General features: G+C 41.8%; 3 protein-coding genes across 3 annotated transcripts; 2 read left to right on the top strand and 1 right to left on the bottom strand.

Moving 5' to 3' along the window:
* Positions 1-274: 274 nt before the first annotated feature.
* Positions 275-4083, top strand: LOC311005543 (syncoilin-like). Its single transcript, XM_083997998.1, has 5 exons — positions 275-938; positions 1218-1701; positions 2505-2915; positions 3003-3127; positions 3214-4083. Exons 1-5 carry the CDS (start codon positions 727-729, stop codon positions 3257-3259), a joined length of 1278 nt encoding a protein of 425 aa, XP_083854124.1. The 5' UTR covers positions 275-726; the 3' UTR covers positions 3260-4083.
* Positions 3794-10409, bottom strand: LOC311005544 (histone-binding protein RBBP4). The gene is made up of 11 exons (XM_083997999.1): positions 10316-10409; positions 9060-9207; positions 8811-8956; positions 8370-8543; positions 8163-8278; positions 6695-6855; positions 6478-6604; positions 6280-6357; positions 4747-4881; positions 4194-4304; positions 3794-4030 (listed from the first exon to the last, which is right to left on the bottom strand). Exons 1-11 carry the CDS (start codon positions 10329-10331, stop codon positions 3968-3970), a joined length of 1275 nt encoding a protein of 424 aa, XP_083854125.1. The 5' UTR covers positions 10332-10409; the 3' UTR covers positions 3794-3967.
* A 100-nt stretch (positions 10410-10509) lies between these two features.
* Positions 10510-13400, top strand: zbtb8os (zinc finger and BTB domain containing 8 opposite strand). Its single transcript, XM_083998980.1, has 7 exons — positions 10510-10694; positions 10817-10841; positions 10947-11068; positions 11165-11247; positions 12101-12153; positions 12846-12882; positions 12972-13400. The coding sequence occupies exons 1-7, from the start codon at positions 10613-10615 to the stop codon at positions 13056-13058; spliced, it is 489 nt and encodes a 162-aa protein (XP_083855106.1). The 5' UTR covers positions 10510-10612; the 3' UTR covers positions 13059-13400.
* The last annotated feature ends 658 nt before the right edge of the window (positions 13401-14058 follow it).

Here is a 14058-nt window from a genome sequence, read left to right on the forward strand (position 1 = left end):
CGAGGGGGACCTCAACTTATTCTCAAAATTGAACCACTTTTTCTTTCAGAAATATTAAAAATCCTTGAAATTTCTTGAAATTTTTCAAAGAATGTATGCCATTGGCAGTAATTTGAATGTACATTGACTAAAAGAAAAGTAACGTTATTCAGTCTCAGAACAGATATTTGTATGTTTCTGGTGTTTGTTTCAAAATTTTATCCAATGGGGGGTCCATGGTCTAATTTGTGTCAGTTTATGTGCCCTTGATGTAAAAAAAAAAAAAAAAAAAAAAAAAAAAGTTTGAGAACCGAATGCTTTAGTTAGATATTCTCTGGAGTGGTCTCCATCATGAAGTTCTTCTTTGCATATCCCTGTGTCAGCTGGTGCATGTTTGAATATATGTCTGTGGGGCAGTAAATTGGCATCATGCAAAACACTGTAAACAAACATTGTACTGTATATGCTCTGTGCAAAACTGGCTGAGCTCAGTACTATTATATGCACAAGCCTGCTAATGTGTCCACCTGAGTCTGTGCTGCAGTCCGGCAGACTGCAGGTTCTTCAGGTAGGAAGTTAAAGGAAGTAATCCCTCAGACAGTTTCTCAGATGAACATAAAAACAGGCTGTAAAGAAGTGTAAATATAGCTCTGTGTGGCACCAGGCCGCTCCGGTCATGTGTTTGCTGATGCATCCAGGGCATGTAGGGCCAAGTCAGTCCTCAGCACTGACACAGTTTGTGTTCCCATGTGGAGGGGGCAGTGGGGGGTGAGAGTCTTAGATAGAGTTTCCCCCTGTGCATGCTGTGTTATTAATACGCACAAAGTGTGTGTGTGTGTGTGTGTGTGTCTGTGTTTTCCTGGAGACGGACACAGTGCTCAGCTGTCCTTCAAGCTGAAAGCAAAACGTGTCCACAGCTGTGAGGAAAACATCTATGTGGACTGTCGCCTTCGGACAAAGTGAGTACAAGTAGATAACATGAATTGTTGTTTTTTTGTAGAAGATATATTCTTATAATGACCTGAGGGTTTTTAAGGTCTTCCTCTCTGTGATTGGCTGACTCACTCTATTTGAGATATCTCAACTTTTAACTTCATCAGATTAAAAGTGGGTTTTCTTGTTATGTAAATCACCCTTAAATGAATGAGGAGATCAGTGACATTTAAAAGCCACAATCTAATCAGTTATTGATGTTGGAGATTTGAGTAATTACCTTTTCCCTCTTCTTGATGTCTCAGTATGGACGATCAAAGATCAATAGAGGATGAAATAGACGTTGATTCCGCTCAGGACTCGTCTGTGGGACGTAGCTTTGTTGGAGAGATCACAGAAAGCAGCAACTCTGAAACAGAGACAATCACTCTCCTGGATGAGAGCACACAACACCCTAGTGAGCAAATGGACCAGGCGGTCATGGACAACCTGGGACGGCTGTTCGAGCACTGCATCCAGCGGGTGTCCCATCAGGAGAAGCTGAGGGACGAGCTGATACAGGAGCTCCTCTCCCTGCACGAGCCCATGCTGCGGGTGGTGAAGCACCTGAGTCAGAAGGTGATGCAGACGCAGAGGCTGCAAACTCTGGCCCAGCTGGATTATGTGGCCGTCTATGAGGAAGTGCAGCAGGTGAAGAGGAAACTGTTCGCCACGGCCAGAGAGTGCATCCAGAGCCAGGTGACGCTGGCTGCACAGGAGTATGAGGTGGCTCAGTCTGCAGTTACACAGGTAGGAACCGTCAGATCCATCAATGCTGCTCATTACTGATTCACTGTGGTGGCTTCTGCTTCTGGGTGTGTAGATTATGCATTAATCTGGAAACCATGGAATATTACACTGAGCATAATGACACACTTTGTGTATATGTGCCTAATCAAATGTAAAATACTTGAGCCATGTTTAATTGTTTTTCTACTGTGCTGTCATATTAAAAAGAAAAAAAAAGAAAAAAAATGAAATGAAATGAAATAAAATAAAAGTAAGCTATTATCTTCTATTGCATTGGATCCCAACCTGGGTTCAGGGGGTCTATAGAGCTTTGTCTGTACTGATTGTGAGGTTATCTGTGCATATTGACATTTTAAAATCCCAATAACACACCCAATTGGATAATCAAAATCATGTATAAACAAAGACAATAGGAACAACAACCTACAACCTGGGACATGATGACAATTATGACACAACAAAGGAAAATGGACAGAAAGATAAAATGAAAATAAAATGAAATAAAATAAAACAAAAGAAGACAGAACAAGATAGGATAAAAAGAATCAGATGAATAATTCAGAAATGATTCTAAATGTATGGGGCTCCTCATACATACCCATGGCAGGACTCCACCTTTTATCAACTGTTTATTTTTGTGAATACAAGTTTGAATCACATTATTCTTTTGATGCATCTGTGCAGACAGGGGTTGTGGATGGTTTCTTCAACAAAATCAGGGGGGGGGGGCTTCAAGGAAAAGGGGTTGGAAACCACTGTTCTATAGGATGACTGTCCTCGTCTGTTTTTACATTTGTCTGTAGGAGGAACTCAAGGCCCAGATCCAAAGCCTCACTGAGGAGTTGACCCAAATCCAGGAAGCCCAAAAAAGCCAGTTGAACTCCTTGAGGGACCGGGCCACTAAGCTGTGCCGGCCCAGGGCCATGAGCGACGTCAGCCAGTGCCGGCAGGCGTCCGTCAGGCTGCAGCGCAGGCTGAGCGGCAGCCTGAGGGCGCTGGAGGGCTGGTACGAGCCCCGGCTCATGGCCCTGCTGAGGAGGAGGCAGATCGGAGAGGATGCCCTGAGAAAGAGCAGGGAGCAGGCCACGGACCTGAGGGCCACACTGGGGCCCCTGAGAGAGGACATACAGAAACTGGAGGTGCAGAGATCCTGTTTGGAGCGGAGGATCTGTCTGATGGAGAGCGAACGGGAGGAGAACGTCACCCAGTACAAGGTAGAGTGACCCAGGTCAAGTAGTACACAACGAATGTAGAGAATGTGTGGTGAAACTAGACTAAGACTTTTCTCCACTTTGCCACAGGAGGCTGTGGAGAGATTAAAAGACACACTGGGAGAACTAGAGGTGGAGTTTGAGGTTCAAAAAAGGTCTAAAACACATTTGGAGGAGCTGAAAGACGGCCTGTTGACAGAGCTGACGTTTCTGAGGTGGGTTTAATCTGATCCAGTCGCATTTGCTGCAGATTTGTGTGCATCAGAATTCAAAGATGACTAACACAGGCCTTATCTTATAGAGGCTGTGATGAAGCCAGTGAAACCACTGCAGAGGAAGAGCCCTAGTTTTCTATTTCCAGTGGATGTTATCTGCACCAGACCAAGCCACGGCATTACATTTCTTTCTCATGTTTAACAGCAGTGATAATATAAAGCACGGTATTTCAAAAGTTCAATAGTGTACATGCTGTACCAAAAACAAAGCCAAATTAACAAATTAAATGTAAATATTTTTATTATGAATATACTTAAGTACACAACTGACCAGATGCAGCACAGAAATACAAAAAAATGCAGAGAGAAAAAAACACACACATACAAGAGAAGACACACAATCTGGAAAATTCCTACTACAAATATCAAGCAGATAAAAGGAAAACCTACAGTATGTACAAATTTATTAAAAATGGATCTCTGTAGAAATGTTTTTTTTTTAAACAGAACTAATCAAGAGTAAAGAAATGAAACCATCAGTATGCAGACCTGAATGATGATGGATTCATCTGTGATGGTTTCGTCACAAGCCAAAGTGGAGGACTGGGAGTCTGAAAAACTAAGAATCTAAAAAGTCTGACCGATACTGACTGTATTTTAAATACCTCACGACATGATGACAACGCAGCATTTTATTCTTTAATTTTCTACAAAACCACTGCTGCCCAAAAAATGTGTTTTCTTTTAAAAAGACGTTACTGCTTATGCACCCAACACTGGAAATGTGATCCGTTTTTATTGTCTTCGAGCAGGTCAAATGAAGAGACGTGGAGCCTGAGCTCATGCCTGGACCTCTGAATCTGCAGCACCTTCTGGGTCTTCATCATTGTAGATGTTTTCAGCCTGTTGGAAAGAATTATTGAAATATTTACTGTAACACCTGTTCATTGTAATAAATGCACTTTAATATCAAAGTTCTCTCTGTCCCATGTCAAATGTTGTCTGTTATTATGAATCCACATGGTTGGATGAAGATCTGCTGCCCACACTGAGGCGGAGCTCTTACCATCTGCCAGACTTGCATGATGTTGTCCTCTGATACAGAACAGATGACCCACGGCTCGTTAGGGTTCCAAGAGAAATCTGAGATCTTTGCTGTGTGTCCTCCATGGATGAACTAAAGATACACAGAGCAGGAGGGATTACGATAACAGGTCAAATACAGTTTTAAACAAGGCATCCCATTTCCTACTTCTCTTCTTGTTTTGATATCCATAAGGATTTTGTTAATTATACAGTATCTAAAAACATAGTTTTGCATCTCCTCTCAAGAGCAGAGCATTTTTGTTGTTACATGTAACTAGAATAAGGAAAAAAAGCTGAATGGGGGACTGCCGGACTGTGACTACTGTATATTGAATTGAGGAAATTCTCAATGCCAGCAGCTCATGCATACATCCATTCTAAACAACACGACAATTGATAGACAGAATAACAATAAATAGATAAGCAGACAGACAGTACCTTTAAAATACATCTAAAACAATGTGGTTGAAACATCAGCTTATTACAGAAGGTCTGATGGCTTGGCTAGCCCACACACACACAGAAAAACTGACCAGCAGCTCAGGAGGGCCATCTTCAGCATCCTCCGGAGACTGTTCCTCTCCGATCTTGCTGAGGTCCCAGACGTTGAGCCGTCTGTCTGTGCCGCTGGAGGCCAGGATGGTTTCGTTATGAGGAGACCACTGAACCTGTTGTGATGGGCCGAGACAGATGTTTCATTGTGTGAACATTAAATTGAATCCATGTAAACATTATCAACAATAGTTATTTTCTCAGCAGCAGGGTGCCGACTGTTTGTGGTGTTCAGGCTGTCCTCTATTTACAATGACCCACTTTGACTCAAATCAGAGCTGGGTTGGTTTAATAAGTGTGCTCCAATTCAAAATAAACTCCTCTCCACAACATGGGTTACTGGGTCACAGCATTTTTGTATTTGTGCTTAATAATATAAAAAGAAATTGTGCACATGAACAGGACCACCTGCCCTCTGATTGGCCTGTCATAATGTAGTCCCATTCAGATGAAAACACAAAGTCATGCAACTTCAGTGTCACATTGGGACATTGAGCTCTGACTGAGTTTTTCTGTTTTGTATCTGTACGCATGTTAACAAAAGGCCTTTTGTGTCCATTTCTACAAAGACAAATATTATCTACTGCGGTACAAATGTGATTTATGCAATACAGCTTTGATTTATTTATATTCATGTATTCCAATTCTATACAATAGCGTGTACATAATACATTTATGTAAACAAACTTATAATAAAAATATTTATTTATTATTTAATCATGTGCTATGGGCATAGTACAATTTAATTCAATCCTGCACTTATGCACTTGTCACTTTAGCAAACAGCACTTTAGCACATGGCACCCTAATCAGCACTCTAGCATTTTATAACTTTTCTGTAATCTTTTGGTCCCCTTACTTTTTTGGCCAGTTAACTGTTGGTCCATGTATGTTGTTTAAGTTATATGTTTTGTGTATGTTGTCAAGTCTATCATGGCACATTGTTTTATGTCTTAGTCCTGCCTCTTGTACCTTTTATCTTCATTGTTTTTATGTCTAACATCAACCTGCCAATGAGACTGTGATAGAAATTAGCCATTTGGCTACAATCTAGCCTCACATCACCAGGCTCTTCAGAGAGGAGAGGAGCCTGGTTTCTGTTTACTCCAAATTTTGTCTGCATTCTGGTTCCGGTCATCTAGCGGATCCGGAAATCACCAAATTCACCAAAGTAAAAGTGTTCACCAACATAAAAACCTATAAAATAGACAATAACTTGTAATACAATAAAAGGAAAATGTTAACTTCATGGCTCGGGATTTTCTTGTTAATTATATTCCTTAAATTAAAAAGTTTCACCGCATTTTATTAGCTTGGTGCTTTTATTTTGACGGAAAGGCCTGTCTCTCTCGCCCTGGTTCCAGTTGCTTACCAAAACAGCGAGTCAACGGCCCCAGACTACTACAATCCCACACATTTACATGCCAATGTTCATTAATATGTACTGTCCCCATTTAAAAAAAAAAAAAAATCTGAAATTTGTAAACACAAACTGACCAGAGGTTTGGTCTTACCTGGAAGATTTCGTCTTTGTGAGACTCAAACGAGTGCAGCTTTAACTTCAGATTCCTCAGGTCCCAAAGAGCCACGGTCTAAAAATAAAAGTGGTTTTCAGTCACTGATTCTCCTCATTATACTGACTTCATAACAGATCATGCGTCACTGCACAACAACTTGCTGCTAACAGCTGTACAGGGCGGGGGGGGACATACCTTATCTGCAGAGCCAGTGGCCAGTATGAACTCACTATAGGGGTTGAAGGACAGGCAGTTGACTTCAGCTGTGTGGGCATCCACTGCATGGCTGGGCTTGGAGGTGTTGTTGGACCGTGTGTCCCAGCTGCGCCAAAACAGACAAAGAGCACCATTGTTAAGAGGAGCTGGAGAAACTCTCCAAAGCCGTTGGTGGATTTGAGGAGGAGCTGCTCACATCATCAGTTTCTGGTCGTCGGCCACAGATCCAAAGAGTGACTCATGCAGCAAATGCCAGGAGACGTCCTCCACCACCGCTGTGTGGCCTGTGAAGATGGTCTTTGCGTCCACAATCTTCCCCTCCTTGGGCACTGTGCTGATGTCCCACAGGCAGATAGTCTGTGATAGAGAGCAGAGGCGAGTAAGAAAATGTACTGAGCAATAGAGGGATTATTTGTTTACCAACATGGCGGATGCGTGCGCAACCTGAGTGCAGAAAGAACTGCTTGTCATGGTTACCTTAAAGTTTACTCCATGGATCTAGTGTACTCAAAGCGGTGTTAAATGCATGCAAAACCGCTGATGTGCGTTCCCGCCAGGGGCAGTTTTTCGGCAAGCAGTCTCTGAATTTACATCGAAAACAACTCTTGTCTCGTAACGTTCCGTCATTATCTCATAGCGTGGTGAATGTGCAGGTCACAACTTGTCCACCAGAGTGTTTTAGAGTTGTTGGGTTGTGTATTTGATGAGGGAAACCAAGAAATCCCATTAGCCTCCGTAGTGTAGCTCTGAGCAGCTTGCGGCTCTGCTCCACCGTTCTAAAAATAGCTTGCACCAACAATTAAAGGTAGTGAACCTACTGCTATGACTATAGGGATTATAGCAATGGGCCAATTTGCCAAAATGTTCAACCAACAGACAATCATGTTCAGGAAAATACTCTTACACAATTACAAAACCTTGTGGCTGTGAGGACTGAGGTGCTGCCTAGTCAGAGACCTGACCGCAAACTGCACCTGCATCGCTGAGTGTAATTTAAGATAATATATCTTAACGTTAATTAATCTAAGCTTGCTTTCCATTACTATGTAACCTCGTCTTCAGTCACTGTTCTTATTGTAGTAAACATTTCACAACTCATTTGCTGCAATTATAGAGCTGTGCCTGTGGGCATATCTAGCTTTATCACCATTCAAACCATTACATATACCACTATTTTTTCTCTCGTTTGCTTTGAAAGGGGTGCAAGTTGACGGTCGGCTGTGAAACTTGCGTGTTTTGTTATTTTTATTAAAACGATTAGTGCAACTAACAGCACAATAAGACGTGATCATGACTCTTGTTGCTTTCTTTCTGCAGGCGACATGCACCGTAGAACGTAAACGTAAGCCGGTTTTCGCTCTTCCAGTGGAATTGTATGTTTATGTTTGCAATTTTTTTCAGTAGTAGTGGTAAATGGTAAAAAAAATCTGTAAAACGCATGGATCATCACGCCAGCTTCTAACACAAATGGACATCCATGTTAAAAGCCAGTGTGAATAGACCCATGCGTTTACAGCAACTATGACAACTACTGAAACCATGGAAACGTAAGCATATAATTCCACCGGAAGAGCAAAACCGGCTCACGGTTTCGACGTTGGGAAACTTGTGGATAGGCTTGGGCATCATCCGAGAAGAGAACAGAGGAGAGAGAGGTTGTTTACGTGGTCATCAGAAGCACTGAGGAGACAGCCGCTGAGGTTTGGGTTCCAGGACAGGCCGTAGCCCTCCTTCTGGTGTCCTCTGAGGCGCAGGTCTGGGGTGCACTCTCCTGAAGGGTCTGCAATAACACAACATGACTGTAACAAACACTGACAACAAACTATTTATTTTAAAACTGTTCAGATCAATTGTTTCAAAGGTCATCTTACCGGGCTTAGAGGGATGCTTTGTGTAATCAAAGACCAACACGTCACTGGTGGGAGTCTTGGTGGCAATAATGCAAGGATTCTGAGGCATGTAACGCGCTCTGTTCACCTCCCCTTCATGGTTGATCTTGATCTCAATCTCTATTTTCCCACTTACAGAACCAAAGCCTCCAAACTCTGGATCAAGAATAATCATATACATAAGATGGTTGTTGCACATGTAGATGTATGAAAATGCAATTCTGCTCTACTAAGCATGTTAAAATGGGGTATGGTCATTTAACTAACTAAAATATTGTTCAAAAGCAAAAAAAAATACATACCTATATTTTCTGAAGCATTAAAGATTTCAGCAAAAATTTAACTTTCATTGAGAAAATCTGTGAGCCACAACATGAAAGACAGTAATGTTTCTGTTTAGTATCACAACATAGCGTCGCTCACCTCCTTTCTCGCTGTCATAGTGTGAGGCGTCAAACTGAGCGTCGTCGTTCGGGAGCTGAACGCTGGCAATCACAAGGTGATTCTGCTCATCGGAGGTGTGTGTGCCCAGAACCAGCCTGTGCACGCTGTAGTCTTTCCCCTCCGGCCTGTGAGGAGGAGCATCATCACACACACACACACACGTGTCATCACCCGGATCCCCCTCTCTCTCCTGTCGTGTTACGGTGCATGTCAGACTGCAGCACTCACCTGGTGACGTCCGGCAGCCACTGGGCGGTGAGACTGGGCCACTCCAGGGCGTGAGTCATAACCAGGTCGTAGAGGAAAGGGGTGTTCTTCTTCCAGATCTTGTATTCCTCATTGATCACCCTTTCCTCCACGGCATCGTCGAACGCAGCTGCAAAAGTGTTATATAATGCCAGCAAGAGTTATGTTCTGATCTACCGCACTAGAGCGGATCAAAAAATGGCTTAAATAATAATTTTGCTCACTGTAAAAAAAAAAAAAAAAAAAAAAAAAGTCAAACATCGTGGCCATTTCCTCACAGAGGACATGCCAGATGATGACTATATTTATAGACAGTGCTGCAAACTGTATGTGCAGGCAAATACTCTTGCTCGCAGGTTTTATCTGTGTAAAAATGATGTCAAAATATCTCTGTTCAAAGCGTACTGTACAACGCATACCTGTGGGTTAACTATGAGAAAGCAAGCACGCAGACACTGCAGGTTGCCTACAATGATGCATTAAGAATTTTACCTAAGAGACTTTGATGGCTGTTTGTAAATGCACGTGTCAACAATCTTATACTTATGTATAGATTTCTGTGTGGGCATGTCTCATATAATCAATAGTTTGACCAACATCAACAGTAGACCCATCAGGTTTCAGTCTCTGTACTGGAGACACTGGTACAGTTGTCTCTTTTTAATTTTCTAGTAATTTTAATTTTTGACATCAAATATGCAGTTTTTTTTTTTTTTTTAGCTTTTCTCTTTGGTTGTGTATGTTGTGTGTCTGTTGTTGTGTGGTTCGTCTTGCCTATGGTCCTTGAGTCTGAAATAAAGATATATAGACATATTATTTGCCATGCAACACAAAACAGTCAAAGGATACAGTTCTACTTTACAGAAGTCTACTTCCTTGTTTCATCCACACTATCTAACACTCGAGGTTTATTATGCTGACAGGCTAACATTAACACACGGGGCCAGAGTTGGATAAACAATACAACATTTAAATTAGACTGAAGTTTGTCCTAAGCAACACCTCAGCCTGTGTTAAAAAGTGAGTTACCCTGCACTCGCAGACTAAACAAGCCCCGTGTGAGCAGCAGGCTGCCAGCAGCTAGCGCTAGCTCCCGGCAGCTAGCAGCCTGCTGGGTCTACAACAATGAAAGGAGATGCTGACCGGCGCGCCAACAGCCGCCGGTCCAACCGGAACAGAGCTTTCTGTCACTCAGGACCACACGCGTACACAGAGAGCCCACTTAACGCAACACTTACCTTCTTTATCCGCCATTGCGTGTGCAGTTGACCCGCGTATTTTCGCAAAAAGTGGTGTTTTTGAGAGGAGAGCGCCCTGAAGACAGCACGAAGGCTCGCAATGGCGCCAACTCCGTAGAACCCGACGAGCCAATCAGCGTCCTCCAAATTGAACAGGAAGTCGTCACCTGTCCTACTATTACTACATCCGGGGACCGCCTCCTGATTCCCATGTTGTAACCCGGTTGTAACAGCCAGCGACATGGTGAAGAGAAGACTTGTTCATCTTTTTAGACGTTAAACAAACTCCTAGCTACAATGTGCGACCGTGAGCTGGACCTGACCGAAGCACAGGAAGCTGTCAAGGCCAAATATCCACCAATCAACAAGAAATATGAGTGTAAGTCTAAACCGTGTTGCCATACGCCACACACAGTCTCTCTGAGCTCATGTAGCTGCTCTAAGTTGCTGTAATAACGATACATTGACTTTCTCTGTGTTGTCCTGTGTGTGATTTTACAGATTTGGATCATACAGCAGATGTACAGTGAGTGTGTTTTGATGTATTCACACAGTGTTTGTCAGATCTCATGTCCCTCTGCTGTTTGTCAGTGGTCGTCATGATCATAACACACATTTTCTTTCATCCCAGAATTCACTCCTGGGGAAATTCCCTGGAAGAAGCCTTTGAGCAGTGTGCCATGGGCATGTTCGGCTACATGACGGACACAGAGACGGTAGAACCCCTTGACACAGTTGAGGTGGAGTCAGAGGGTAAGAGACACTGTCTGTTCATCATAAGCCTCAGGTAGAACTTTTCTATGAGTCGTACTGTCATTGAACTCTGGTGTTTATGTTGTGTCTTCACAGGTCACGACATGGAGTCTCTTCTCTTCCATTTTTTGGACGATTGGTTATACAAGTTCTGTGCAGATCTCTTCTTTGTTCCCAGGGTGAGTGTGTTGTTGGTCCGTGGTTAGTTACAGTGGACAAACTGCTGGAAGAGCAAACTATTTTAGTTTAGTTTTAGCAGACCAGATTTTTTTCCTGCATGGTGTTTGTTTGTTTTTCCTGTATCCACATGTGTGTCCCATGACACAAAGACACAATCAGTAGATTACAAACTGTGAAATTGTTTTTATAGGGGAATTGCTGTTTTTTACAATCTGGACCTTATTTCTAGCATAAAATATCATTTAACTCACCCAGATAACTTTGGTGTCATTACAAGTCGTTCCAACGAAATTAGATCCAGCAGAGAGCTGCGTATATCTACGGGGGCAACGGAATACAGCCTCTAAATAACACATTATCTGCCACAAAACTCATTCATTTCACCAATATTTTGTTATGATACGCTAGTGCCATTCTCTTCTGAGTTAGCTGGTTAGCTGTTATCAATATCCGGGGTCTGTAGGTTGACCTACTAACCTCTGACCTGAATGATACCATCATCTCTGAGCTCTGGCTGCATTCCGCTGCCCTATAGACTCGCATTATATGGATATGCAGCTCTCGACTGGATCTCATTTCGTCTGAACGACTTGTAATGACACCAAAGTTATCTGGGTGCTTAATAAATGATGGCAATTTATGCTAGAAATAAGGTCTAGATTGTAAAAAAAACTAGCCTGACAAGCCAGACTATATCATTATGGCTCGTTTCTAGACCGACCTGCAGAGCAAATATATTTGCTGCCGCTAGGGTGCGTCTAGATTTCTAGGCTAAAAAAAAAACAGCAATTCCCCTTTAAATCATACACAGGCCAGGAAAACACCTTATTGTTGATGTTCTTCTCTTGACAGGAGGTCAAAGTGGTGCACATAGACAGAATGCACTTCAAGATCCGCTCCATTGGGTGAGTCCGTGCACCTGTTCCTAATGACATGATGGATGTTGCTTTGAAAATCTGCACATCAGAGTTTCATTTGGCAGATTTTTACAGCTGTTCATTACTTCAGATGTTAAAGGAATAGTTCAACATTTTGACAAATTGGCCCATTGTCATAATCCCTATAGTCATAGCAGTAGGTTCGTTACCTTTAATTGTCGGTGCAAGCTATTTTTAGAACGGCGGAGCAGAGCTGCGAGCTGCTCAGAGCTACGCTACGGAGGCTCATGGGATTTCTTGGTTTCCCTCATCAAATACACAATCCAACAACTCCAAAACACTCTGGTGGACAAATTGTGACCTGCACATTCACCACGCTATGAGATAATAATGTAATGTTATGAGACAGAGTTGTTCTCAAGGTAAATTCATGCAAAACCACTGATGCATGTGTCCTTCGGGGGCAGTTTTTTGGCAAGCATGTCTCTGCATTTGCCTCGAAAACAACTCCAACCTGTATACTCTGACTCCAAATAGATCAACATGAAAGGATGTAGTTAAACCAAACCCTCATGCCATTTGGCTTTTAATTTGGAAACTTAGCATGTATAGTTAAGTTGCATATATACACAAGAGATCACTGGGTTATAATCATCTACTTGTATTTCTCCCTCTTGAGATGCACTCTCACAACATAGTTTTTCTTTTGTTTATTAAAGGTGGGGTGAAGAATTCTCTCTGCAGAAGCATCCACAGGTAAGCCAGTGAAGGAAGTGAATTAATATTTAATAGAAAAATGATCTGATATTAAGAATGAAAGGTTATGTCCTGTATTGTCGTTCCAGGGGACAGAGGTGAAAGCTATCACATACTCCGCAATGCAGATCCATGATAAAGAAAAACCAGAGATATTTACCATTATTGATATCTGACAACATCTCCAGAGGAAGATGACACTCCTGGTTCAGTGGAACTGGAATATCTACATGGCCAGTTTAAGTGGCCTTTTTAATGCAAGGCACTGATGATTGACTTGTGAAATCTATTTTTGTTTTTTTGTTTGTTTTTTTTACCTCAGGGGTGAACTGTTTACTAATTAGCTCTTGGTGAGATTACAGATTAATTATATAACACTGATATCTTGTGAGACACATTAGCTCAGAAATCATATATCAAATGATTTTTCATTTTCAAATTATAACTTGTGTTGATCTTCTTTTCCGAATTTGACAATATGTTGGTGCCTTACTGATCACTGTAAATAAATCAACATATGTTTTTACTTTTATTTTTGGATTGATTAAATGGTTATTGCCTGGTACTTGAAAGTAAAATCTCATTACAGAATATTTTATGGATATTAAGAGCTCTACATGGTACTATTATTGTTATGACTTTTGAGCAATAAATTATAGTAAATTATAAACAAATTATACCCATATCTCGCATATTTTGAGTTGCAGCACAGCAACAAATTAGAAGCTGTCACGTGGTTTATCTGAATTACTTCAATCTATACAAATTTATATCAATGTGAGTATTTGCTCTTTCTACAAAAATAAATAAATAAATAAATACAGAAGAATTGCAGGGGTTTCTTTTCGAGGCCAGGGGCTGAACGTCAAATTGAAACAAACTGTAATCGCAGAAATGTGCGTGCGTGTCTTAAAGGTTGGGTTGGAGATCTTATTCTGGATCAGTTTTTGCTACTCTGCTAGAAATCCTCTTACTGTAACACCCAATTGCAACTGAGTAAATAAAGGCTTTTTTACAAAAATGAAAAAAATCACTTGCCTGGGAACGAACAAGCCTCAAAAAACACCATCCAATCACGAGTCTTCACCCACGTCTGCGGAAAGGTGAAGGCGTGGCTTCAGACAGGAGTCTGAGGAAAGGGGCTGGGACTTTTGACTGGTGTTTTTTCAAAATGTG

Source organism: Trachurus trachurus (assembly GCF_905171665.1).
Source record: "Trachurus trachurus genome assembly, chromosome: 22".
Lineage (NCBI taxonomy): Eukaryota > Metazoa > Chordata > Actinopteri > Carangiformes > Carangidae > Trachurus > Trachurus trachurus.

Bases quoted from the DNA above. Each gene is read 5' to 3' on its own strand.
- LOC311005543 (XM_083997998.1), top strand. From the start codon at position 727: ATGTGGAGGGGGCAGTGGGGGGTGAGAGTCTTAGATAGAGTTTCCCCC. The intron at 939-1,217 runs GTGAGTACAAGT...TTGATGTCTCAG, and splicing joins GACTGTCGCCTTCGGACAAA to TATGGACGATCAAAGATCAA. The intron at 3,128-3,213 runs GTGGGTTTAATC...CTTATCTTATAG, and splicing joins ACAGAGCTGACGTTTCTGAG to AGGCTGTGATGAAGCCAGTG.
- LOC311005544 (XM_083997999.1), bottom strand. The intron at 8,544-8,810 runs GTGAGCGACGCT...TTCTTGATCCAG, and splicing joins CTATGACAGCGAGAAAGGAG to AGTTTGGAGGCTTTGGTTCT. The intron at 6,856-8,162 runs GTAAACAACCTC...TCTCTATCACAG, and splicing joins TCAGTGCTTCTGATGACCAC to ACTATCTGCCTGTGGGACAT.
- zbtb8os (XM_083998980.1), top strand. From the start codon at position 10,613: ATGTGCGACCGTGAGCTGGACCTGACCGAAGCACAGGAAGCTGTCAAG. The intron at 11,248-12,100 runs GTGAGTGTGTTG...TTCTCTTGACAG, and splicing joins ATCTCTTCTTTGTTCCCAGG to GAGGTCAAAGTGGTGCACAT. The intron at 12,883-12,971 runs GTAAGCCAGTGA...TTGTCGTTCCAG, and splicing joins CTCTGCAGAAGCATCCACAG to GGGACAGAGGTGAAAGCTAT.